Raw genomic sequence first — 23,444 nt, 5'->3', positions numbered from 1 at the left:
CGAATATTTAATTCACGTGTTCCAATACTTGCATCCTATAAAGATGGCCGTGCCTTATACAGGTACAATGTTGATAAATTTCTAATGAAAAAAGGAAATATTAAAACATGTAAACTAAGGTTTGTATATGTTCTACCATATTTTTTCTTTGCAGAATGTTCTACCGTATTTATTAGCCTGCAAGTGGTTGACGAGTAGACAGTAATCAATATTTGAACAATAGTGAGGTGAGCAAATTTTAGTAGCACTCGAAGAAATCAACGGGTCTTGTTGCCGATAATAGCTGGTAGCTAGAAGAGGAGGAAGAATTAAAGAAGAATGCTTGCCGGTTGCGAACCATCCCAATATTATTTTTGTATCCTTTTTGTTTGCATGAAATTGCATTTATGTGGATATTTTATATCTTCTGGTGAAAGTTTTCTAACACTTTCCATCTTAAAATAGAAATTGTAATATATGTGGACATGTGGGCTTGAGACACTTGTCACATAGTACAGGTGTAGTCATGCATTGGCTAATGATTAGACCCTCTCATGTTTAGAGAAGACGATGGGTGGCAGTATTATCCTAGAATAGGTGCTCATTAATGATTTGTGTGCTATTTATAAGGCATGTATAGCGTGTTGGACATGATATGGTAGATGCCAACACCCTTTAGTTTCACAACAACACTTTGTTATTCTGGATTTTAATTTTCTAGAGCAACAACCTAGGTTTCTCAAAAGTACTTATAAATCATGCTTTTTAAACAAAATATCATATCTACATTTTTATTTGTCTTTAGCATCATTTTAAATAAGAGTTTCTAACAAAATATTGCACATTATAAATTGAATGCATGCGATCTTAACACTATACTTGGTTAAGACGGTATATAACATGCTGGATATGAGTGCATGACATATGTTGTAAGATATAACCTTAGATCGGAAAAAAATAATAATTGCATTAGAAGATTTTGTTACTAATTAGTAATTACTGTTGTAACAATCACCAATCAATCATAGCTGGTCCACATCAAGATACATCGCTTTCCTAGCTTTACCATCCACCAGTATCTGTGGTCGACCCAATCTCGTGTAGAACCATCGGACGGAGGAGCACACAAACTCGGCACCAGCGGTGGCCGGGCCCACCTGCGCGGCCCTAGGCTGACAAAACCGAGCCCAGGGGCATTGCCGTCTTTTCGTCACGACCGTATGCCATACGCAAACGGACTCCGCGAGCCGTACGCGCGTGTATATATGCACGCAGCACGCGGCTGCCACTAACGGCTCTGCGTCCTGGCCGCGTTGCAGAGAGAAACAGAGGGAGGAGGAGGGAAAAAAAACTCGTCTCTCTCTCTCTCTCTCTCTCTCTCTCTCTCTCTCTCTCTTCCTCTCGCGTGAGGTGGCGAGCCCGAGGAGCGGAGGCCACAAGTCTAATCCGCCCGTATCTAATCCGCTCGAGCGCCGCGAGCAGGAGGAGGAGGGAGCGGCGGGGCGGGCCTGATTCGGGCTCCTTCTCTTGCGCTTCGCGGTGAGTTCCCCGGCGATCTGCTCGCTACGGGTTTTCCGCGTCGCGGCGCGGGATTGGGGTGGTGGATTCCCGGCTGCATTTCGGTTTCCGGGGGCAGATCTGGCGGTTTCTCGCGGGGTTCCGTCGGTGCTCTGATGCTCGGGATTTTTTTCGTTTCAATCCGTCCTTCTTCGGGTTTGCAAATTCGCGGAAATCGCTGGGGCTCGCGTGAAATGTTTTGGATTTGAGGCGCTGTATTGTGTTTGGCCTAAATTGGACGCGAACAGTTTTCGGCGTTGGGTCCGTGTGGATTTGCCGGCAATGTGCCTCTGTTCTTGCGAAAAAATCGGAGCTTTTCTGCGGATAGGTTTCGTTTAATTGGATTGGAAACAGTACCCAGCTGGCTTGAGCTGTGTTAGGAGAGAAGGTGGGATTTATTCTATGGGCTACTAGGAAGTTGAAATGTTCTTGAGTGGAGGGGCATTGTCCCTGTCTTTCGAATCGATTCGTGTGGGCCAACTCGGTTCAATATCCTTTGATACTCGCCTTCTTTTGGCCCCAAAGCTACATCTTTTCACAGCTGGATGCCTGGATCCGGTTCCTTATGCCTGAATTTCTGTCCTATTTTCATAAAATATTTGTGCTCTCATGTTTTCTGTATCAAATGTGGAAATGTTTATTGCTTCTCTCCCTAGCTATCTCGATTCTGGAAGCCCAAAACTGGAAATTTTTAACCAATGTAGTCACACAACAGCCGTGTTCGTTTAGAGATCCTATTCACGAGAATGCAGTGGAAAATAGGGGAAAAGGGTTGCGCTTTGTTATCTCAGTGGTGAATATATACATCTTCTCATATGACTTATGTTCCTGTTGATTCTTTCTTCAGGTTAGCACTTTGAAGTGTGCGATCTCGGCTTCTTTGAATCCTGAAGCACGGTTGAAAATCATGGCTGGGTCCCTTGCTGCCTCAGCCTTCCTCCCTGGTCCAGGAGCTTCCCCGGCAGTGTCCACCAAAACATCGAAGAACATGGCTGGTGAATTACCGGACAATTTGAGTGTCCGTGGTATTGTTGCAAAGCCTGGCGCCCCTTCTGGGAACATGCAGGTGAAGGCTCAAGCTCAAGCCCTTCCCAAAGTTAATGGCACCAAGCTTAACCACAAGAATGCGAGCGCAGACACGGAGGAGGCGATACCTTACAGTGCTCCCAAGACATTCTACAACCAACTGCCAGACTGGAGCATGCTTCTTGCGGCTGTCACTACCATCTTCCTGGCAGCAGAGAAGCAGTGGACACTGCTTGACTGGAAGCCAAAGAAACCTGACATGCTTGTTGATACATTTGGCTTTGGTAGGATCATCCAGGATGGCCTGGTGTTTAGGCAGAACTTCTTGATTCGGTCCTACGAGATTGGTGCCGATCGTACGGCTTCTATAGAGACATTAATGAATCATTTACAGGTGACATGATTGCGCTACGAAATTTCAGTTTCTCTATTTACTATTGGTGCATTTAGTTTCTTTGAGGCTCACACTATATTGAACTTTTCAGGAAACGGCTCTTAACCATGTGAAGACAGCTGGCCTTCTTGGAGATGGTTTTGGCGCCACACCAGAGATGAGCAAGCGAAATTTGATCTGGGTTGTCAGCAAAATTCAGCTTCTTGTTGAGCAATACCCCTCGTGGTACGTTTCTGGAAACAGTAACTTCCCTTGTCCATTTCTTAGAAAGTAAATCTTTGTCTTCGCTTTCAATCAAATTTATAACCGTTACTCTTATGGAATTGTTTATCTTTTGTCCTTTGTCACACGCTGTTTCAAATTAAGTGTTGTACGTGCTAGAAGAGTGTTGTTATTTGTTCGTATAGTAGCTCAAGAAAAACGTTCTAAAGCTCAACTTGGAGGTTTAGTACTGATAGTTTGTGCATTTCGTAGTTAGATAGATCATGAAGCTTTATGACCTAACTGGCTTACCACATAGTAGAAAACTTCCTATTTCATTCTGGCAGTATGTACTTAGCTTTAGGGAAGACTAGCAACACAAATAGTGCTCAATTGCTCATGATCCACCCTTGGTACAAGTAATATGAAATTTTACATGTCTTGGTCTAACTCTGCTCATCTTTGATTTCGTGGTTAAAAGAACTGGACTGGAATTATGCCTCTTTAATGATGGATTCAATGTTTACCTGAGAAAACAAAAATGTGCATCGGTGGTGTGCTTAAGTTTTACTAGTATCTAAAAATAATTCTAACTACCAATTATAGGCTTAAGCAAACAACTTCCCTACCAATTTCCTGATTTTATTGCCTGCTTTTTCTTTGCCTGTAACTCTGTCATAGCCTGCATGACGCAGCACCTTAAAATGGATAGTTGCACCCAAGCAAAATTACTGTCTGTCATGATTGAGTCCACACTCCACAATGAATCCTTGAATGTTGTTGGAAGTTCATTTGCTTGGTAAGACAATATATTAATCGCTTAGAGCTGCTTAATTAAGTGCTGTTTGTCCATGCCTCTTTGAATGTTTGAATAAAGAAGATCCGATAGATTGTACACCTCAAAAGATCAGAACTGACCCTTATTGGTGGAATAAATGATTTCATCATAAGACATAAATGTCATGGGCTGCCATAGGAAGATGTCCTTGATCTGGATCGGTTGGCTAACTGCATTCAATTTGCTATATGAGCAAATAATTTGAGTGCTCATAAAATCAGCAGCTGCTACAACTTTCTTTTGTCCAAGTGAGAAGTTGTCCAATTCTAAGTCTATCTTTTTGGAGAAAAGGTCCAAAAAGGAAAATTAATTTCAACTGCAGTTTTTGTGGTTCAGATATAATTGTTATGGGTTGAGAATTTGACAGAATATTTTTTTAAAAAAAACTTGCTGTAATTTTAGGGGAGATATGGTTCAAGTGGACACATGGGTAGCTGCTGCTGGCAAAAATGGCATGCGTCGAGACTGGCATGTTCGTGACTACAATTCTGGCCGCACAATTTTGAGAGCTACAAGGTTTGTCTTTCATCTGGTTTTGTAATTTTCTTTTTTGCTTCTCTCTCTTTCTCTCTGATGATAAGGAAGAGGAACTCTCTGATTATATGACTTGCTTACCTTTGGGTTTTTGTTTGCAGTGTTTGGGTGATGATGAATAAGAACACAAGGAGGCTTTCGAAAATGCCAGATGAAGTTAGGGCTGAGATAGGCCCATATTTCAATGGTCGCTCTGCCATAACAGATGAGCAAAGTGAGAAGCTGGCTAAGCCAGGGAGCACTGTTGATGGTGATGCTGCGAAGCAGTTCATAAGGAAGGGGCTCACTGTAAGTTGGATAACCATGCTTTCTTGCTTACCTTGCATCATACCTCAGTTATCATGATTGTTCTCATGTGTAAGATTTCTCATGCAACTCCATTATATGGGACAGCCTAGGTGGGGAGACCTTGATGTCAACCAGCATGTGAACAACGTCAAGTATATTGGGTGGATTCTTGAGGTAATTTTTTCTGGCTCTACCACTTTTCATCTTATTTAATGGTCACTGCCCTGGCCATGTGGTGGTTGTTAAGATCTCACTGGCATGACTTAAAGTCTATAAAAAGTTTTGTGCAATTGTTCTGTACAACTGATTGTTAGAGCATAATCAATTGGGGGCCTGTATCTGTAAAGTGATCCATCCATTGCGCTTCTTAATCTTTGCATATTCGGGCGAGCACTCTCATGGGCTAGCGGCTAGCAGAGCGTGCTCTCAGGCAGGCTGCCCGGGTTCGAGTTTCGCATCTTCTTAAATCAAAGCGGGGGTGCAGTCTGCACCTTCCCGTCCAGTTTTTTCTTATCTTTGCATATTCCAGAGGCTATCAGATGCCTGAATCCTTATGACATTTCACCTTTTTTTTTTCCAGAGTGCCCCAATTTCAATACTGGAAAAGCATGAGCTCGCAAGCATGACGCTGGATTACAGGAAGGAGTGCGGCCGCGACAGCGTGCTGCAGTCACTCACCACCGTTTCAGGTGAATGTGTGGACGGCCACCCGGACTCCACCATCCAGTGTGACCACCTGCTCCAGCTGGAGTCGGGGGCTGATATAGTGAAGGCACACACTGAGTGGCGGCCCAAGCGAGCACACGGCGGTGAGGGAAACATGGGTTTTTTCCCAGCCGAAAGCGCCTGAACACCCCCGCTGAAGCTGGACCGGCCAAGCAAGAACGTGGGGGGCTCCTGTGAAGCGCGAATCCTAAGTTATGGCTACTAACCCAGAACGAGTGTTTGGTCGCGAGAAGTTTGGCATGCCGGGGAACGCCGCATTACCCACCCAACCTGGGGTAGTACAAGGACGGGAGTCGCAAGAGGACTGACTGGAGGATGTGAAGCCCTGGTGGGGCACGATGTTAGGACAGCAAAAAAACGGGAGGATGACGAGTCGTGTTCTGATGCGGCGGTGCCGATTGCTGAAGCAAGGAGAGGCAGGAGCTGATTGAGGCCGGGGCAAAAGATGCGGCGCAGGGGACAATGGTAGTAGTATAGGCCAGGTTGGGTGTGTAGTAGGCATTCCCTTTGTAACAGCCTAATTTGTACATTCTTACCATCTTATCCTATTGGTTGAATCGCAGCCCTCCTGCGCTTCCATCGATGAATTCAGGTCCAGGACCATTTCTTGTACTCTGTGTGCAGACATTCCAGTGCTACTAGTAGATCTGCATCCTTAAGTCACCGTCGTTCCTGCCTGAAGCTGCTTGCTCCGTCGAGCTAATCTTGCTGTCCTTTTTTTTTCTAATGGAAGGTTGAACCGTGAAGCATATATATCGCCGTGCCTGAATGGAACAAGGCACAGCGACATGTAACCCTCCTGGGTCTCTCTCCAAACCGCCTCCGGCCGTTGCGTGCGCGCCGTTCGCGGCGCGCTTGCTTGCACTGCAGCCTAGGTCACCGCGAAAACGACGCCCGGACGCCCCGTTCCCCCGGCATTGGAAGCTTCGACCAACGAAACCTAGCTCTTGCTCGACCACTTTTCGGCGACGGAGATGACGAGCGCGTGCGTCGCGTCGTGCAGCTCGCAACGGCTTGTCTGGTGAGATGCGATCACGGGGGGGTCACGAAAGCTTTAGCTGGGGCGAGCTGGCGGTGGGTGCGGTGGCGCCGGCGGCCAAGAGGGAGGGCTGCTGCCTGGCAACTGGCAAGCTGGACGGAGCCAACCACCGGGCATTTGGTGCGCGCGCGGCGGGGGCGCTGTGCGCTGAGCTGGGCTGGGCCCCGTGACAGCAGCAGCAGCAGCAGCGCCTGCCACCCCATTACCCCGCCCCAGCCTAGCCGCTGACACCGCCGTCGCCGCCGGAAATGGCTTCCGCCTCCGTACGAGGATACTTCCATTTCTGACCAAAAGCATCACGTGGAGCGAGGCAGACAGGCAGTGAGCCAGTGGCTGTTTACCGCCTGTGCTCAGAGGTAAAACTGACCGTGGAGATGTGGCGTCAGCGAGCCTTTTTTTTTCACGCAAGGTAAGCGGTCAAAACTCGGAAGTAACGAGCACACAGGCGCGCAGCTAGTATCTGTTGCCGGCGACGGAGGCGCGCAGGGCACGGCCGGCGCCGCCGCGGCCGGGGGCCTGACCCCGATGGCGACGGCGGTTGGTTCCGCCGGCCGGAGCCTGATGGCGACGCGCCTCCCTCTGCGGCACATGGACGGTGGACCCTGTCGCTGCTTGCTAGATCGCGTGATGGCGACGGGGACCCGGGTGGGCTGCGCCATTGAATCCCCGGTGGCCCGCGGCTGCGAATCTGCGACGCGGAGCACGGGCACGATCGGATCGCCCGGGCACCGGCTGCTGTTTGCTCCCCCCTGCCGCTGCACAGGAACGGGTGGTTCGCGCATTCATAGAGCGCATGACTGCCTACTGTGCTCACCTGATCACCTCACTGCTTGCCATGATCGGCTGCGCTGCCGCCGCCATGCTCATTGCTCATGGTGGCACTGTGCACGGCATGGTAGGGTCCGGGAAGGCCGTGAGCTAATGAGGCGCATGCTCAGCGCAGCCCGCAGCCAGATCGTGCAAACGCAGCACGAGGGAGACAGGCGCAGTACATTCGGCCATTCGGGGCTTGTGCAATGGTCGCACAAGATGTGATTAAGAGGAGCTACCAACCATGGATCCAGTGTAATGGAAAACGGTGAGGGAGGCGTTCTGAGAAGAAATCATTCCTGGTGACGTTAATTGCAGCTCAGGCTGCATTTCTGAATTATGCGGCACGGGCCACTACCAATCATCAGAGCAGTGAGTATGCTTTGACAAGGACTCTAAGGACAACCTCTGCAGAAATCCTCAAGGGAAAAAAAAGGAAAGAGGAGAACCTCTACACGAGTGTCGATGGAGACGTGGAGTGCTTTTGCAGACCTCTACACACTGATTTGCAGATCGGAGAAAATAAAAAAATAAAAAAGCAAGAAAAAGATGGCGGTCTGTTGTAGAGGGACTCCGGGCCTGTATTGGGCCCGAGGTGCAGCGGCCTGTTATCCTTCCACCGTTGGAAACGGGCAGTGATCGCTGCTCTGTGAAGCCAGCCTCACGCCGTTCCTGCCACTACAGGTCCAGGGAGGCCCAAACTTTCGCCTGAGCCCCCAACACAGGCCACTACCAACTTGGAACGGGCAGGCCAGGCAAAGGCACACCGCAGATCCAGGCTCAGAGTCCGCACCAAACATCCACGCCACCTTAATGCCCCCCGCTTGGGTCACAAGCTCCCGCTACAGAGCTCGGCGAGGCTGGGCGGTCGGGCTGAATATTTAACCTGGTCCTGTGCAGCGTCAGTTGGCGAGGTGGTACTAAACGGGCTAGCTGAGGTGACTGATCCACTGTTGGGAAGTGGGCTTTTCCTTTCAAGCTCGGTGGATTCGCAACAAAATAATCATCCGTGTCAAACGCAAAAAAGGTAATAAAATATGCGTCAGAGTGAAATGGTGTTACGGCTTCGAAGGAGCACGTCGAGTTTGGTGACCGAGATGATGACACGCAGATAATCTGGTTTCCATGGCCAGGAACATGTCTCTATGGAAAGTATCTTCGTTAACCGGATCTACCTTCTGCTTTTAGAACGTAGAAGCTGAACTAAAGAGGTTCAGCTTTTCTGTAGCTGTTTGGAAAAACTGCTTTACAAATTTGAAAGCAGGTTACCCTACTTTTGCAACTTTTTGAATTTGTGAAAACTACACACATACTATTGGTCACATATATATACCCTTTCAATTCTTTTTTATATATAAGCATATATAGGAAAATAAAAATACAAAATTTAACTTCAAATATTTTTTATATATAAAAATAAAGATTTAAAGGAAAAAAATTTGATCATCACAAAGAAATATTGTATACTGTCAATTTACATAAAGATAATATATAATTTTTCACGGTCGACAACTCACAGCAGTTTGAACCAAACGACTTTCAGCTTTTTCACAGCAGTCATCTCACAGCAGTTTTTTCATAGCAGACATCTGATATTAGCTTTTTCATAGCTCATAGCTGAACTAAAGGTACAGTACTCACACTGGTTAAACCAGGGGCGGAGCTGAGGCTCAGCCGACCCCGACGAATTTTGATAAAATCAGTGCAAATACCTGTATCTAGCTGTTAATTCTTCATTAAGATCCCATTGTTTTCTACATAAGACCCCGATACTTCGCCCCTGCACTAAACAAGAATCGTCACCCTGAGTGAGTCGACCCAGTGCTAATACGGAAACAAATCAAGAATTTCTTCAGATTCCCCTTAACGTGAATCCCAACCAAAGTATCGAGTTTGACAACGGCCTGGTAAGATATGCAAAGGCACGCTCGATCCGGCCCACTGCAGTGGCTGCGAACTGAGGCCGTTCCTCCCTCGGGGAGCAGCTGAACCAGCTTGGCATGCCTGCTGCGCGCCGCCGCGATGCCGCCGCTCGGGGTGGCACGCGCGGCGTCGCGCCGCTCCCGCCGTACCGGGCCTCCCGCGTCTTCCGTGGTGGCGCGGATGTCGGGCGCGTGCGACGCGATAGCCTCGGCGAACAGGCTGATCGGGCGGCATCTGCGGGCCGGCCGGCTCGACGCCGCGCGGGAGGTGTTCGACGGAATGCCGAGGCGGGACGTCGTGTCCTGGAACTCCCTCATGGCCGCGCACGCCCGGTCCGGGGCGCACGGCAGCGCGGCTGCCGCGTTCGTCGAGATGAGGCGCCGTGGGTTCCGCGCGGACCACGCCTCCTTCTCGACCGCGCTATCGGCCTGCGCGCGGATGGAGGCTCTGGAGCTCGGGAGGTGCGTCCACGGGCTCGCGACAAAGACCGGAGCCTCACGGAACGTGTTTGTCGGCGCGGCCCTGATCACAATGTACGCCAACTGCGGGCTGTTCAGCTGCCTGGAGCGGGTTGTGGAAGCTGTTGACAGTCCAAACGTGGCCTTGTGGAATGCTCTCATATCAGGACTTGTGATGAACCATCGGGTGGAGGATGCTCGCAGGGTCTTTGATCAGATGACGGAGCGCAATGTCGTGTCCTGGACTGCCATGATCCAAGGGTACGTAAGGATGCATGAGTTGGGATGGGCCTTCGAGCTGTTTAACTTGATGCCTGCAAAGAATTCTGTGTCATGGTGCGTCATGATTGGAGGTTTTGTCAACCATGAGCGGTTTGGAGAGGCAGTTGACTTGTTCAAAACCTTGGTGAGTAGCGGGGAGGAAGTGACCGCTGCAGTTCTGGTTAAGATTGTCAGCGCTTATTCTAGCTTGAAAAGTATTGGAGGAGGCAGATGCACTCACGGTTTTGCCATGAAGTCTGGGTTCGCTCTTGACCACATCATGGAGGCATCATTGGTTATGATGTACTGTAATTCCTTAAATATCGATGAGGCATGGTTGGAATTTGATAGAATGGAGAGAAAGCATGTTGGCTCATGGAATGCCATCATATCTGGCTATGTCCATGCTAACAGGATTGATGATGCTAGACAGCTTTTTGATTCCATGATTGACAGAGATAAGATCTCGTGGAACTTGATGGTCAGTGGCTATATAAAAGATGGAAGAATTGCTGATGCTACTGAGTTGTACTCAAAGATGCCTGAAAAGAATGTGGAAGCAGCTACTGCTTTGATGTCTTGTTTTATAGACAATGGAATGCTTGATAAAGCTCAGGATGTGTTTTACAATATGCCTCAAGTAGATGTGATATCTTGCACTACTTTGCTCTTTGGATATGTGAAAGGAAGGTATTTGGATGATGCACTGGACCTTTTCCACAGGATGCACAAAAGGACTGCTGTCACCTACAATGTGATGATAACTGGTTTGCTTCATCAAAATAGGGTTACTGAAGCCTACAAGCTCTTTAATGAATCCCCAACACGTGATTTAGTGTCTTGGAATAGTTTAATAACTGGGCTTGCTCAAAATGGTTTGAACAATGAAGCACTTAAGATGTACAAGGAGATGCTACTGTCAAATATACAGCCAAGCGACTCGATTCTTTCTAGCCTCATCGGTTGTTTTTCACATCATTCTATGCTGGTTCATGCTCAGCAGTTTCACGCCACAACTATCAAGCTTGGATTTGAATCGCATTTGTTAGTTCAAAATTCACTTATCAGCATATACGGCAAATGTGGTGAAATGACTACTGCACAAACTATTTTTTATCTTATGGATAAGAGAGATGTAGTGACATGGAACTCAATGATTCATGGATACGCGCTCAATAGTCTTGGTCGAAATGCTATTGAAACATTTGAGAACATGACAAATGCTCAAGTTGATCCTGATGACATCACATTTGTCGGCATACTTTCTGCATGTGATCACTTGAGCCTTTTGGAGGAAGGAAAACATTTCTTCAATCTGATGACATGTAATTATGGAATTTTACCAAATATAATGCACTACGCTTGCATGGTTGATCTATTCTGCAGGAAAGGCATGGTTGAGCAGGCTGAAGAGTTAATGAAGTCAATGCCATTTGAACCAGATTCAGCAATCTGGACTTCTCTCTTAAGCAGTTGCAGAATGAATGACAACAATTGGTTAGCGCAGCATGCAGCCAGTCAACTAATTTCTATCAATCCTTCATCTAAAATTCCGTACCTTCATCTCATCAATGTACATGGATCAACCAACAGATGGAGTGTGATAGACAATACGAGAAGTCAAATTAGAAATGCTGCCACTGGGAAAGAAGTTGCTTATAGCTGGATTTGACATTCTATCATGACTCCTGATGCATACCACATTCCAGCAACATGTGAATATAGTACCAATACTAGGCTGCCTACCATCTAGGACTGCTGATTCTTAGAACAAGTTTTATGTTGCTGGCTTGCAGCCATTGATCACCTTCTGCAGAAATTATCCACTGACCAGGTAAAGTTCTAGCAAATTATGTTAACAGATGGAGCTATCCTCCCTCTGACATTTAAGATACTTTCCTAGTAAGATCATAACTTCAGTTTGCAGCGCAATGCAGAATGTGCAGAATTCCGGGTATTTAAAACTGATATCCATCCTGCTATGGGTTAAACTAGGCACATTGTTGAACAAGCATGAAAGACAATGTTGGCTATGGCTAGCAGTAGTGCCACTACTTAAATTTTTGGTCTAGTGGAGGTTTTTCATGCTTGTTCCCTGGTAGCACACTACCAAGAAACATGTGAAGTCTGAATTTCTGTTGTCACACTTTGCAAGCTAATTACTGGACTGTCAGTTTTTGGCTGATGGATATGAGTAAGCATCCAGCTGGATTGTACGAGAGAGAAGCATGGGCATCACCAATTCTACTTCAATGAGGGCAATTTCAATAGAAATTTCCATTTTGTTCCCTGCATTAGTTAGCGCTCAGTTGAAACTGGTAGGCTTTTATGTGCTTGCATTTGTTTGTCCTCTGGAAGAAAAAAATGAACCCTGCCACCGCAGGAACTTCTCTATCAGTTTGTAGAGTTTGATCAGCTGGGGGATAGGGTTGAGCAAAAGGATGTGAATCAGTCACAGTTAGTCAGTTACATCAGAAGAAAACAAATTCAGTTTCATTGGCTTGGAATATGCGTTCCATGAGGTCATCTGCGTGCAGTTGAGTGTATTACATGAAACCTTGAATCGTCAGCATTAGCTTTCTCAGAATATCATTTTATCAATCAGAGTGTACCTCTTCATGCTACAAACTGTGCTCAGAATATCATTTTAGTAAAATTTGATCTGTGCATGAATTGTACAATTGCAGGAGTTGTACGTATGCTATTTTAAGCAAGCAAGGATAACATTGTAAGTGCAACGAATATGTGGAAACTGCATCATTCTCGCACATCGGCTCCAATACCCATGTGACGATAACTTTGTTAGTTCTGGGCGCTAAAGTTGTATAGCGGTCTGTGTGATCAAAATTGATATCTGTCCTGCAATAGGTTGACCAGGCCCGTTGTTGAACAAGCATGAAACGTGCTGTTGCTATCGCATCAGTCGGTTCTATGTTCCAAGTTCCAATTAAAGATTCTCCTCTTGCAGCAAACAGCAGCGCCATTTCTCAATCTGTTGGTACTGTTAAGTCTGTCATGCTTGATCCAAGGCTGAAGTCTGAAATTTCTAAAACTACGCCAAGAAATTTCTGAAGTCTGAAATTCTGTTGGCACTGTTTGGCCGACGGGGGCAAGCTAGCAGCCGGAGAAAGGCACGAGTAGCACTAATTGTACTTGAAAGGGTGCATTTGACAGTGATTGCCAATTTGTTTTCCTGCATTGCTTGGCGCTCAGGAAGATAGTGTGGAACTTCGCCATGGCAGGAACTTTTCTATCGTGCTGCAGTTATAATTGTAGGCGGAGGGAGTACTTGCAGAGGTATAGACTCTTGCCGCTGGTTTAAATCTTTTTGCTTGCAAGAAACGTCCTATACTTCTTATTCAATAGAGATGATGGAACAATGCCAGTGATCCAAATGTAGATGGATTAAAATTAGAGGAACATTTCCATAATATACCGCATGTGGAAGGAAAAGATATCAAGTCAAATGCGCGATACGCAGCACGGCCGCTTGACCGAACGATGGCAGATTGAGCCGGAACAGGACCCGCTGGCGGCTGGCATATTGTTCCGGCATGGTACGTTCCTCTCCCTCCAGCTGCAGCTGCAGCGCCTGTACTCTTCCGAGGAGTTATGCAATGGCCTGAACTCTGATGCATTCTACGGAGAAAGCCCTGATCTGTCCATCTTGCAAGCTATCCTGATGAGACTGTGATTTTTCCATTGCCAGATGTAAATTGAATAATTTATCCTGATCACAAGGGCACCCGAAACACCGCCTGTTAGGCAAAGACTAAGGGTATGTTTTGCTGGATGTTCTTTTTCGTTTTGAGCTGCTAACCAATTCTCTTCCTCGTGGACTGCAACAAGGCTCGCGATTAATTTTGGCCGCTGGAAGGAAGATAGAACGATGGAGATTGGAGAAGCTAACAACGTTAACATCTGAACCTGTCTTCCTCCCTATTTTCTAAAAGAAAAATTGACTTGTTTGCTTACAAATTATTGAAATAGATTTTGCAAACATATGACCTTTTTCTTCTTTGTATAATAATTATTGTTCTTAAAACTGCGCTAAAAGTTGAACAGAAAAATTGAAAAAAGATGCTCTGGCATTTATATAAAGGCATGCCTTATATAAATGATGAAAAAAACATGCGCCCCCATCCGAACTTCCAACCCGGCCCACGCGTCACACCCAATCTAGTCCGTGACGGCAGGCCTGGTGGGCTGACCAGACCGATAAGAGGCCCTCTTCTTTTGATCCTCCTCGGTCGGTCCTCCTTCGAAGCGTCGTCGTCTTCTTCTCTGGCCAGCCAGCCACCCAACCGGCCTACATCCGATCACGCAACCTATCCCTACAATCTCCATCCCCCAGTCCCATAGAGGACGACGGCACGGTCGCCGGTCGATCTACTTGCAACTATGGAGGAAGTATTGGTAGATCGCTACGTGATTTTCGAAGATGAACTGGCCAAGGTAATTGGAGAAAGAGGAGGAACGCCGGAGTCGCTCACCGTGGAGTCTATGCCAAGGACCTCAGGGGCAAAGAGATGGAAGCAGAGCTACAAAGAGCGACGAAAGAACTGATGCGGCGGTATCGTGAGGAGGTCGAGTTGCCGGCGGACGAGATCCTGCTCCAGCGCAAGGCGTCCCGCCCCAGCGCAGTGAAGAAGGTGGCGGTGCCGTTAACCGGCAACTGCGACGACCACGACGCCGACTTCTACTCTCAGGCATTAGACGGCATCGAGCCCCACCTTCGTCAGGTCGCCGACCCCCCCGGACTCAACTCTTTGGTCCTTCGGGTGTCTTGGCCGGGTGACTCTGCCTTACGCCGCTTCCCCACCGGTGCATTCATCTCCAGCGCCGACCACAACCTTCTTGCCCTCTACGTTGGCCCCTACCGTCCCATATTCGCTGGGGCAGGGTTCTACCTGGTCTACGATGCCTGGGCCAACTCGGTCGCAGTCGTCCCGCAGCTGCCCTCCCGCTCCATCAACGTGTTCTCTCACTGCAACATTGGAGCAGGGGTTGCCGTCCTGCGCCACAACCTTCCCAGTGATTACATACTGGTGGAGCTACTTCCCCGTCAAGACAACCGAGGTCTCATCTCAACCAGTGCAACTTTCTGTATGTGGTGGTCGTCTGGCCCGGCTGCTGGCCGGTGGATCCAGAAGGAAGTGGTGCTTCCACTCCCATCTGAGCCTGAGGAAGACAGCTCACAACCCGACTACAACTTCTGTGCAGACACCATTTTCACCGCTGGAACCAACTGTCTTTGCTGGGTCGATCTTCTTCAGGGTATATTAATCTGCGACCATGTCCTTGATCATCATCCAGAATTTCGTTTTGTTGCATTGCCATGGGAGTGTTCCGTAAACATCAAGCCTGACCCTGAAGGAGGACGGGGGATGCCGGACCAGTACCGTTCGATGCGCTGTGTCAGGCGTGGTGATGAGCATATCATCAAATTCATCTCCATGCATGGCCATGGTCAAGGAGCAGACATCAGTGATGTGGCCCTCATGATATGGACCCTTGATCCCTGCGACCCGATGTCAAAGTGGAAGGCAGGCAAGACATCCTTCCGCATTTCAGACCTTTGGTGTGACCCAATCTACAAACGTGAGCTGCCGCCCCGCACACCCAGTTGCCCTGTCGTTAGCTTGGTACAAGATGATGTTATCTACATCACTGTTGAGGACATGTTGAATACAGAAGCTCGAGGACCCTGCATGCTCAGCCTTGACATGAACAAGCATAGGGTTTTGTCTGCCTTCATGCCTCCTCCTCGAAGCAGAGTTTATCCCCTCCCCAGCATCTTTGCTAGCACCTTTACAACGTACCTAAACAAGTTTAGTTAACTAACATGTCTCCCTTCTACTGTTTCGAACCATACTTTTTAGATGAAGTCTCAAATCATACTTATTCTGCTAATACCTTCTGAATCTTAATTGTTTCTGTTACTGTTTTTTACTGCTTTTATTTTAATAATGGTGTCCGACACCTCGGTTCCCTTGTTCTGTCATACCTAAACCTGCCGGTAGGGACACAAACTCTCCTATGTGCTGAAAGTGTACATATTTTCTGGAGAGTTTCTACAGCCATTATTGGGTTGCATGCATAGCCACCACTTCATCTCTGCGCTGTTTTGGGTTGCCTGTCACAGTGGAGCCAGAATTTTTGAAAACCGGTTTATGTCTGTGCCGTGCCTTCTTAGGACATCCACACTGGACAACTTTATAGTCACAGTATGTGAGATAAAAAAAATCTTGAGAACAGCACCTCTCCTAATTGAGCTTACTTTGATGTTTCAACTAGTTAGATGAATTTGTCGGAGCTCTTTTAAATGGATACAAATCGTTGGCTCATTATTTTGCCCCTCTTTCTTTTCCCTTTTTCCAAAGCATTGTTGTGTGCTTTGCACTACCAATATCTGATCTTATGTTATTGTGTTTGACTGACCTTGCTACTTTATTTTTAATTATTGTAGAGAAGTGAGTGGAGTGAAGCAATGCTTCGGAAGTGCGAGGAAGAACAGATGGGAGATTGGAGGAAGTGGGAGAAATCTGTTATGCTTTCAACCAGCAGCGATGCTATGGCGATGAGCTCTCAATATTTCAGGTGTGCTCAGCTTCCCACAGGGCTCGGATTGCGTTCATCGGGCCGACCTTCTCGTCCACACAGCATCAGCAATGAACGATCAGTGGGATTGGCTTTGCTGCTGGATGACATTTGAGGGCCTGTTTGGTGAGGCTTATTGGTGAGGCCCACCAATAAGCCCATTAATAAGCAATCTGTTGGTGTGTGTATATGTAATATAGTTATATATGGAGGGTTAAAATGTAAAAAAGCAAAGGGATAAGAAAAGACAACGGGAGTGAAAAAATCTCCTGAGTTGATTTTCCCAAAAATCTTCTACATGGTATCAGAGCTGGCGAAGTTGGTGGCGGGCTCGACGGCGTGACGTCGGCCGGCGAGCAGGAGTGGCCCGACGCGCGTCTTGTGGTGGCGGAGGTGCGCAGCGGAGAGCAGAGCCGGCGCGCAGCAGGCGGAGCTAGCGGCGCGGGCTAGGAGCAGGCAGCTCGGAGCGGATCCGGGCGGAGAGCGGAGCACGGTCGAGCCAGAGGCGGCGCCGTGTGAATCTTGAGGAAGGGAGCGGCGATTTGGTGCAGAGGAGGCGGCGCAGATCCGGTGACGCCTGCGTAGAAGCTGAACGGGCCGCGGGGGTGTGCGCGACGCTCCAGAGTCTCGAAGCAGCAGCAGCACATCTCAGCAGATCAGGTGCGAAAGTCAGGCGGGTGTGTGTGGCCAAGGGCTGGAGCCAGGCTGAGCTCTGTGAGGGAAGAAGAGGCAGCGACCTGGTGGGGTAACAGGCTAAGCAAGCTAAATTGGTCACTGCAGGAGGCGATTTGGAGTCTAAAGCCACTAAATTATGGCAGAGAATTAAGGAATTGAACAGGTTCTTGGGAAATTGGTGGAATTACTTACGGCAAAGAAGGATGATGTCTCGTCCTCAAGTAAAGAGATTGACATGGTACAGAAATTGGAGTTGATACCTGTTGATATTAAGCTGGAAGGCATGAAAAATTATTTGGCTTGGTCCAGGAGAGCATTGTTACAACTGCAATCAAAGAAGCTTGAGGGCTTCATCAATGGGGACATAACTGAACCCAAAGACAAGTTGAGCAGTGAGTGGAAGAATTGGAATGCCACTAATGCGTTAGTGGTTACTTGGTTATTCAATTCTATGACTCCAGCAATTGCAGGTTCTGTTGACACTATTACTTCTTCCTCGGAGATATGGAAGGCTCTTGCAAGCATGTATTCAGGTGTTGGGAATGTGATGCTTTTGGCAGATACAGATGATAAGATATATTATCTGAAACAGGGGGAGCGGACTTTGATGGATTATTGCGCAGAATTGAAGCGACTGTGGGCTGATTTAGATCATTACGATCCTATTGAGTTACCTCACCCTGAATGTGTGGCTTGGGTGAAAAAGTGGGTAGAGAAGAAAAAGGGTCCTTCAGTTTTTGAGGGGTCTAAATCTAGAATTTGAAGGAAGACGTGCTGCATTATTTCATCAAGCTAATCTCCCTAGTCTTGAAGAAGCTATTGCTGCTATGGCATAGGAAGAGACAAGGCTGAAGATGATAAAGGATAACTCCTTAAATTCACCAAGTCCAGCTTATGTGGTAGCGGGGTCCCAAGAGACCAGAATCTGTTATAATTGTAGTGAAAAAGGGCATTTGATTCGTGATTGCTGTCAGCCACTCAAACCAAATCGTGGTAGGGGTCGAGGCAGAGGTATGCTGAGAGGTGGTACTAGCCGAGGTGGTGCTAGTCGTGGTGGAAGAGTAAGCTTTAGAGCTAATCATGCAGTGTTAGATGGTGTGCTACAGAATCCGTTACAATTTCGCCAAATAAGCTAGATGAGTTCAGAAGGTGGGAGGAAATTGCAATGGGTTCTCAATTGAACAATCAAGAAATAACATCCTCGAGTAATACTGTTGCTGATGCGGTTCACACAGACTCAGGTATATTCAATAAAAATCATATATCTAATTGGATATTAGACACAGGTGCATCAAGGCACGTCACGGGTAAACTAAATGAATTTACATCATATACGCCATACTCACATTCTTATAAGGGGACAATTAAAACTGCGGATGGAACCCCTCGTTCTATTAGAGGCATTGGGACAGTTCAATGCACACCAAATATTACCTTATCATCAGTATTACATGTTTCATCCTTCCCTGTGAATCTTATTTCAATAAGCTCGTTAATTGATCAAATGGATTGCCGTGTGCTTCTTGATCGTGAAAATTGTTTAATTCAGGAAAGGAGGACGGGAAGAAATCTTGGAGTTGGAACTTGGCATGATGGGCTCTGGTATCTTGATAAAAGCAAGACAAGAGAAGAAGTTTATTTTGCTCTATCAGCTAGTGAAGATGAAGCTAAGGTGATGTTGTTGCATTCTCGTCTGGGACATATATCTTTTGATATCATGAGCAAAATGTTTCCTCATGAAATGTCTAAGGTGAATAAGAGTAATTTAATATGTGATGCATGTGAGTACGGGAAACACACTAGAAGCTCATATGTGAGTAGGGGTTTAAGGAGTTTATCACCTTTTATATTAATCCATTCAGATGTGTGGACTTCCCCGGTCACTGCTATAAGTGGAAAAAAATATTTTGTTACCTTCATTGATTGTTATTCTCGTATGACATGGGTATATTTAATGAAGCATAAAAGTGAGGTACTTGAATGTTTTAAGGCTTTCTATGCTTATGTGAAAAATCAATTTGGCACCTCTATTCAAATTATCCGGAGTGATAATGGAACTGAATATGTGAATAAGGAATTTCAGGATTTTCTTTCAAGAGAAGGAATTTTACACCAGACTTCATGCCCCGATACCCCACCACAAAATGGAGTTGCTGAAAGAAAGAATAGGCATCTTCTGGAGGTAACTCGTTCACTTATGCATACAATGAATGTGCCTAAGTTCCTTTGGAATGAGGCAGTTTTGACTGCCATTCACTTGATAAACCGTATGCCATCAAGGGTACTTGGTATGAAATCTCCTTGTGAGATGTTATTTGGAAAAAATGAGTTCTTAGTTCCACCCAAAGTCTTTGGATGCACGTGCTTTGTTAGAGATCATAGACCAGGGGTTGGAAAGCTAGATTCTCAAGCTATCAAGTGTATTTTTGTGGGGTATTCATCTGGACAAAAAGGATATAAGTGTTGGAGCCCGTCTGAGTGCCGTATATTTGTGAGTATGGATGTAACCTTTAGAGAATCAGTTCCTTTCTATGGTGAGAAGACTGATTTAGGTTCTATGTTCATTGATTTAGATCCTTCAAATGGATGAGAAGAAGGTGAGCAAATGGAGTCTAATGTTGAGACTAAAGCAAATGAGAAGAGTGTAATGGTTGGTTTAATCCCGGATTCAGTTAAAGTGAATGACACTATACAGGAAAGGAGAGTACAACCGTTTCCTACAGAAAGGAATCTACGAGTATATACGAGAAGAAGGAGAGAAAATCCCATACAGCCCACCACTATTGTTGATGAAGTTGAAAGTGACCAAGCTCGTTCGAATGAAAATGAGAATGACCAGCTATCTGAGTCAGGGGGAGAGATAATGGATCACTTGAATGAGTTGCCTATTGCTCTTAGAAGAGAAACAAGGAGCACTGCAGGTAAACCTCCAGTGAGATATGGCTTTGAAGATAATTGTGAAGATGACCATAGTAATGTGGAAAGTAATTATGTGTCATATGAGTCCTTACCATCTGAGTTCCGGGCATTTGTGACGACCCTGCAATCTGTACAAATTCCAAAAAACTGGAAAGAAGCAAAGCAAGATCCAAGATGGAAAGAGGCAATGCTTGAAGAGTTGGCAGCACTTGAGAAGAATGACACATGGGAGCTTGTACCTTCTCCTCCTGGGAAGAAGGTGGTTGGTTGTAAATGGGTATATACTGTGAAACAAAACCCTGAAGGAAAAGTGGAGAGATATAAGGCAAGACTGGTAGCAAAAGGGTATAGCCAGACATATGGGATTGACTATGATGAGACGTTTGCACCAGTTGCAAAGATGAGTACCGTGAGGACCTTGATTTCATGTGCGGCTAACTTTGATTGGCCATTATATCAATTAGATGTTAAAAATGCATTCCTTCATGGTGATCTTAAAGAGGAGGTTTATATGGAGATTCCACCTGGATTCACTACTGCTGAACAGAAGGTAAGGTACTAAGATTGAGGAAATCTTTGTATGGACTAAAACAATCGCCAAGAGCGTGGTTTGATAGGTTTAAATGTGCAATGCTTGCTATGGGATATAAGCAGTGTAATGGAGATCATACTCTGTTCTATCTATGTTCTAAAAATCGCATAACTATTCTAGCGGTCTATGTTGATGATATTATTATCACTGGAGATGATACTTTAGAGGTGGTACTATTGAAGGAGAATTTGAGAAGGGAATTTGAAATTAAAGATCTGGGACAACTTCGATATTTTCTGGGGATTGAAGTAGTGAGATCTTCTAGAGGGATTGTGCTCTCACAGCGAAAGTATGTTCTGGATCTACTAGATGAGACGGGTATGTTTGGGTGTCGTTCAACCACTACACCAATAGAGCAAAACCACAAATTGGGTGCTGAATCTGGACATCCTGTAGATAAGGAGAGATATCAAAGACTTGTGGGGCGCCTCATTTATCTATGCCATACAAGACCAGATATAACATATGCTGTGAGTGTAGTAAGCAGATACATGCATGACCCAAGAAGTGATCATATGGATGCAGTATATAAAATCTTGACATACTTAAAGAGGAATCCAGGCAAAGGTTTGCTGTTCAAGAAAAATGGACATCTGAATGTGGAGGGTTATTGTGATGCAGATTGGGCGAGTTGTGCTGATGATAGAAGATCAACTTCGGGCTATTGTGTATTTGTTGGTGGCAACTTGGTGATTTGGAGAAGTAAGAAACAGCCTGTGGTATCGCGCTCTACTGCAGAAGCTGAGTATAGAGCTATGTCACAGAGTTTGAGTGAATTATTGTGGATTAATAATCTTCTAACTGAGTTAAAACTTCATGAGGCCAGTTCTATAAAGCTTTGGTGCGATAACAAATCAGCTATTAACATTGCCAACAACCCAGTTCAACATGATCGAACCAAGCATGTGGAGATCGACCGCTTCTTTATTAGAGAAAGGATTGATGATGGGACTTTAAGTCTAGGGTTTATAACTTCTGAGGAACAAATCGCTGACTGTCTAACAAAAGGGTTGAGTGTTAAAAGGTGTGTGTCTTTATGTGACAAGATGGGCATGATAGATATCTACATCCCATCTTCAGGGGGAGTGTTGGTGTGTGTATATGTAATATAGTTATATATGGAGGGTTAAAATGTAAAAAAGCAAAGGGATAAGAAAAGACAACGGGAGTGAAAAAATCTCCTGAGTTGTTTCCCCAAAAATCTTCTACACAATCCACCCATGCTTCTTTTTTCTGTTTCTCTAGCGCTCTCATATCATGGAACCATAGTTTTTGAGGGCTTGAGGCCAGGTCAACGTCTCTGTTCAACATTTTGAACCAGTTGGACTGCTGGTTTGTTTGGTACTAATGTTTTGCTATTTAGACAATTTATGCTGCAAGTAAGAAAAGCTGTGGCTATGACATTTATGGCTGTATAACATACGTGCGTATACATGGTGAATTAAAATCAGTATTAGCAGATGCAATGCTCACAGTAAAAACTAGAGGAAATTTTATTCTCAAAGACACAGCAGACATAATAGTTATTATCCAAAAACACACTAGAGTTTCTGATGCTTTTATCACTCTTCCTCGGATACATTAATGCTTTGTTTATTTAGTTACTACGCTAACTCAATTTATCAAGAATCCATCGACGTGTACGAGTGTATCTCACCTCTCCTTTTAAATAGTAATAGAAAATACTAATAGTTAACGTATTGATTTATTTGAACAGTAGGAAGGATGTTAACGTCGATAGCATCCACGTAAGCAGAGTATATACCACCGCAACACCAACAATATATTTAACTGCCTGCAACCACCAGTAGCCGGTCGACAACGCCATCTTGACGATGACTAGAGTCGTCGTGCAGGGAATGGCCGTCTCCAAGGACTATTCAGTTATGCAATAGTTGAATATAATAATATTCAGCTGAGCATTTTTCAGTAGTGACCACCTTCCATGTGGTAGCAGCGTAGGTATGGTCTATGCAAACATAATCAGGACCAAATCAAATTGTTGCTTATAGCAACGAAACAGATCAAGCTGCTTCTCAATGCCATGAGGCACTGGGAAAAAACAGAGAGAGAACCAAACAACAGGCCAAGACGCCGGATTGAAGAATTTATTTGTGTCTAGAAGTATGGGTTTCCTCTGATTTGATGCAAGTTGGCAACCATATTTGCAGCTTTCAGATATCTAGCAGTTGCATGCCTTCGAAGCAACTGAACGACGCAATGGTGTTGTGGATACTACAATTCTGATGTTTAGAACATTGGAAAAACACTTTAGTGATAATGAGGTAGAAAATTTACCTTCGGGAGATATTGGCATATGGAAGAACCTTCCAAATCAGATGTTTAATAAACTAATGAATCTGCTACTGTGCATGGAAAAAATGGCACAAAACACAACATGAGAAAAGGAAGCTAACTTATTTTGGTTAGAAATGGGAGCTCTAAAAATGAATGAGTAATGAAACTATAACTATACTGAACAGCCGTGCCAACAAAATAAGATCCATTAAGTACTTGTAATTGCTAATCTGCACAAGATAGGCATAGCTTTCATACATCACTCTATGATTGATAGCACAGCTTGACAACCCTACACTGATCAACGTATATGACGGCAATTCCGC

General features: G+C 45.7%; 3 protein-coding genes across 10 annotated transcripts; all 3 read left to right on the top strand.

Moving 5' to 3' along the window:
• The first annotated feature begins 1,284 nt into the window (after positions 1 to 1,284).
• Positions 1,285 to 6,206, top strand: LOC112889102 (palmitoyl-acyl carrier protein thioesterase, chloroplastic-like). Its single transcript, XM_025955592.1, has 7 exons — positions 1,285 to 1,518; positions 2,384 to 2,956; positions 3,048 to 3,181; positions 4,398 to 4,511; positions 4,631 to 4,817; positions 4,923 to 4,991; positions 5,398 to 6,206. The coding sequence occupies exons 2-7, from the start codon at positions 2,444 to 2,446 to the stop codon at positions 5,665 to 5,667; spliced, it is 1,287 nt and encodes a 428-aa protein (XP_025811377.1). The 5' UTR covers positions 1,285 to 1,518; positions 2,384 to 2,443; the 3' UTR covers positions 5,668 to 6,206.
• A 3,038-nt stretch (positions 6,207 to 9,244) lies between these two features.
• Positions 9,245 to 13,755, top strand: LOC112889101 (pentatricopeptide repeat-containing protein At4g02750-like). 3 transcript variants are annotated; one of them, XM_025955589.1, is made up of 2 exons: positions 9,245 to 11,868; positions 12,722 to 13,755. In XM_025955589.1, exon 1 carries the CDS (start codon positions 9,415 to 9,417, stop codon positions 11,704 to 11,706), a length of 2,292 nt encoding a protein of 763 aa, XP_025811374.1. In that variant the 5' UTR covers positions 9,245 to 9,414; the 3' UTR covers positions 11,707 to 11,868; positions 12,722 to 13,755. The 3 variants fall into 3 exon arrangements, with proteins under 3 accessions (XP_025811374.1, XP_025811376.1, XP_025811375.1); XM_025955591.1 differs by lacking the exon at positions 12,722 to 13,755 and adding an exon at positions 11,972 to 12,715; XM_025955590.1 differs by lacking the exon at positions 12,722 to 13,755 and adding an exon at positions 11,962 to 12,715.
• A 572-nt stretch (positions 13,756 to 14,327) lies between these two features.
• On the top strand, positions 14,328 to 22,221 carry LOC112889885. Of its 6 annotated transcripts, XM_025956668.1 has the most exons (3): positions 14,328 to 15,775; positions 16,504 to 16,803; positions 22,031 to 22,221. In XM_025956668.1, exons 1-2 carry the CDS (start codon positions 14,564 to 14,566, stop codon positions 16,747 to 16,749), a joined length of 1,458 nt encoding a protein of 485 aa, XP_025812453.1. In that variant the 5' UTR covers positions 14,328 to 14,563; the 3' UTR covers positions 16,750 to 16,803; positions 22,031 to 22,221. The 6 variants fall into 6 exon arrangements, with proteins under 6 accessions (XP_025812453.1, XP_025812455.1, XP_025812454.1 ...); XM_025956670.1 differs by lacking the exon at positions 22,031 to 22,221 and having other exon boundaries at positions 14,328 to 15,635; positions 16,509 to 16,754; XM_025956669.1 differs by lacking the exon at positions 22,031 to 22,221 and having other exon boundaries at positions 14,328 to 15,864; positions 16,504 to 16,754.
• Positions 22,222 to 23,444: the final 1,223 nt, after the last annotated feature.

This window comes from Panicum hallii, chromosome 4 (assembly GCF_002211085.1).
Source record: "Panicum hallii strain FIL2 chromosome 4, PHallii_v3.1, whole genome shotgun sequence".
Lineage (NCBI taxonomy): Eukaryota > Viridiplantae > Streptophyta > Magnoliopsida > Poales > Poaceae > Panicum > Panicum hallii.
This window is presented reverse-complemented; position numbering and strand designations above follow the sequence as displayed.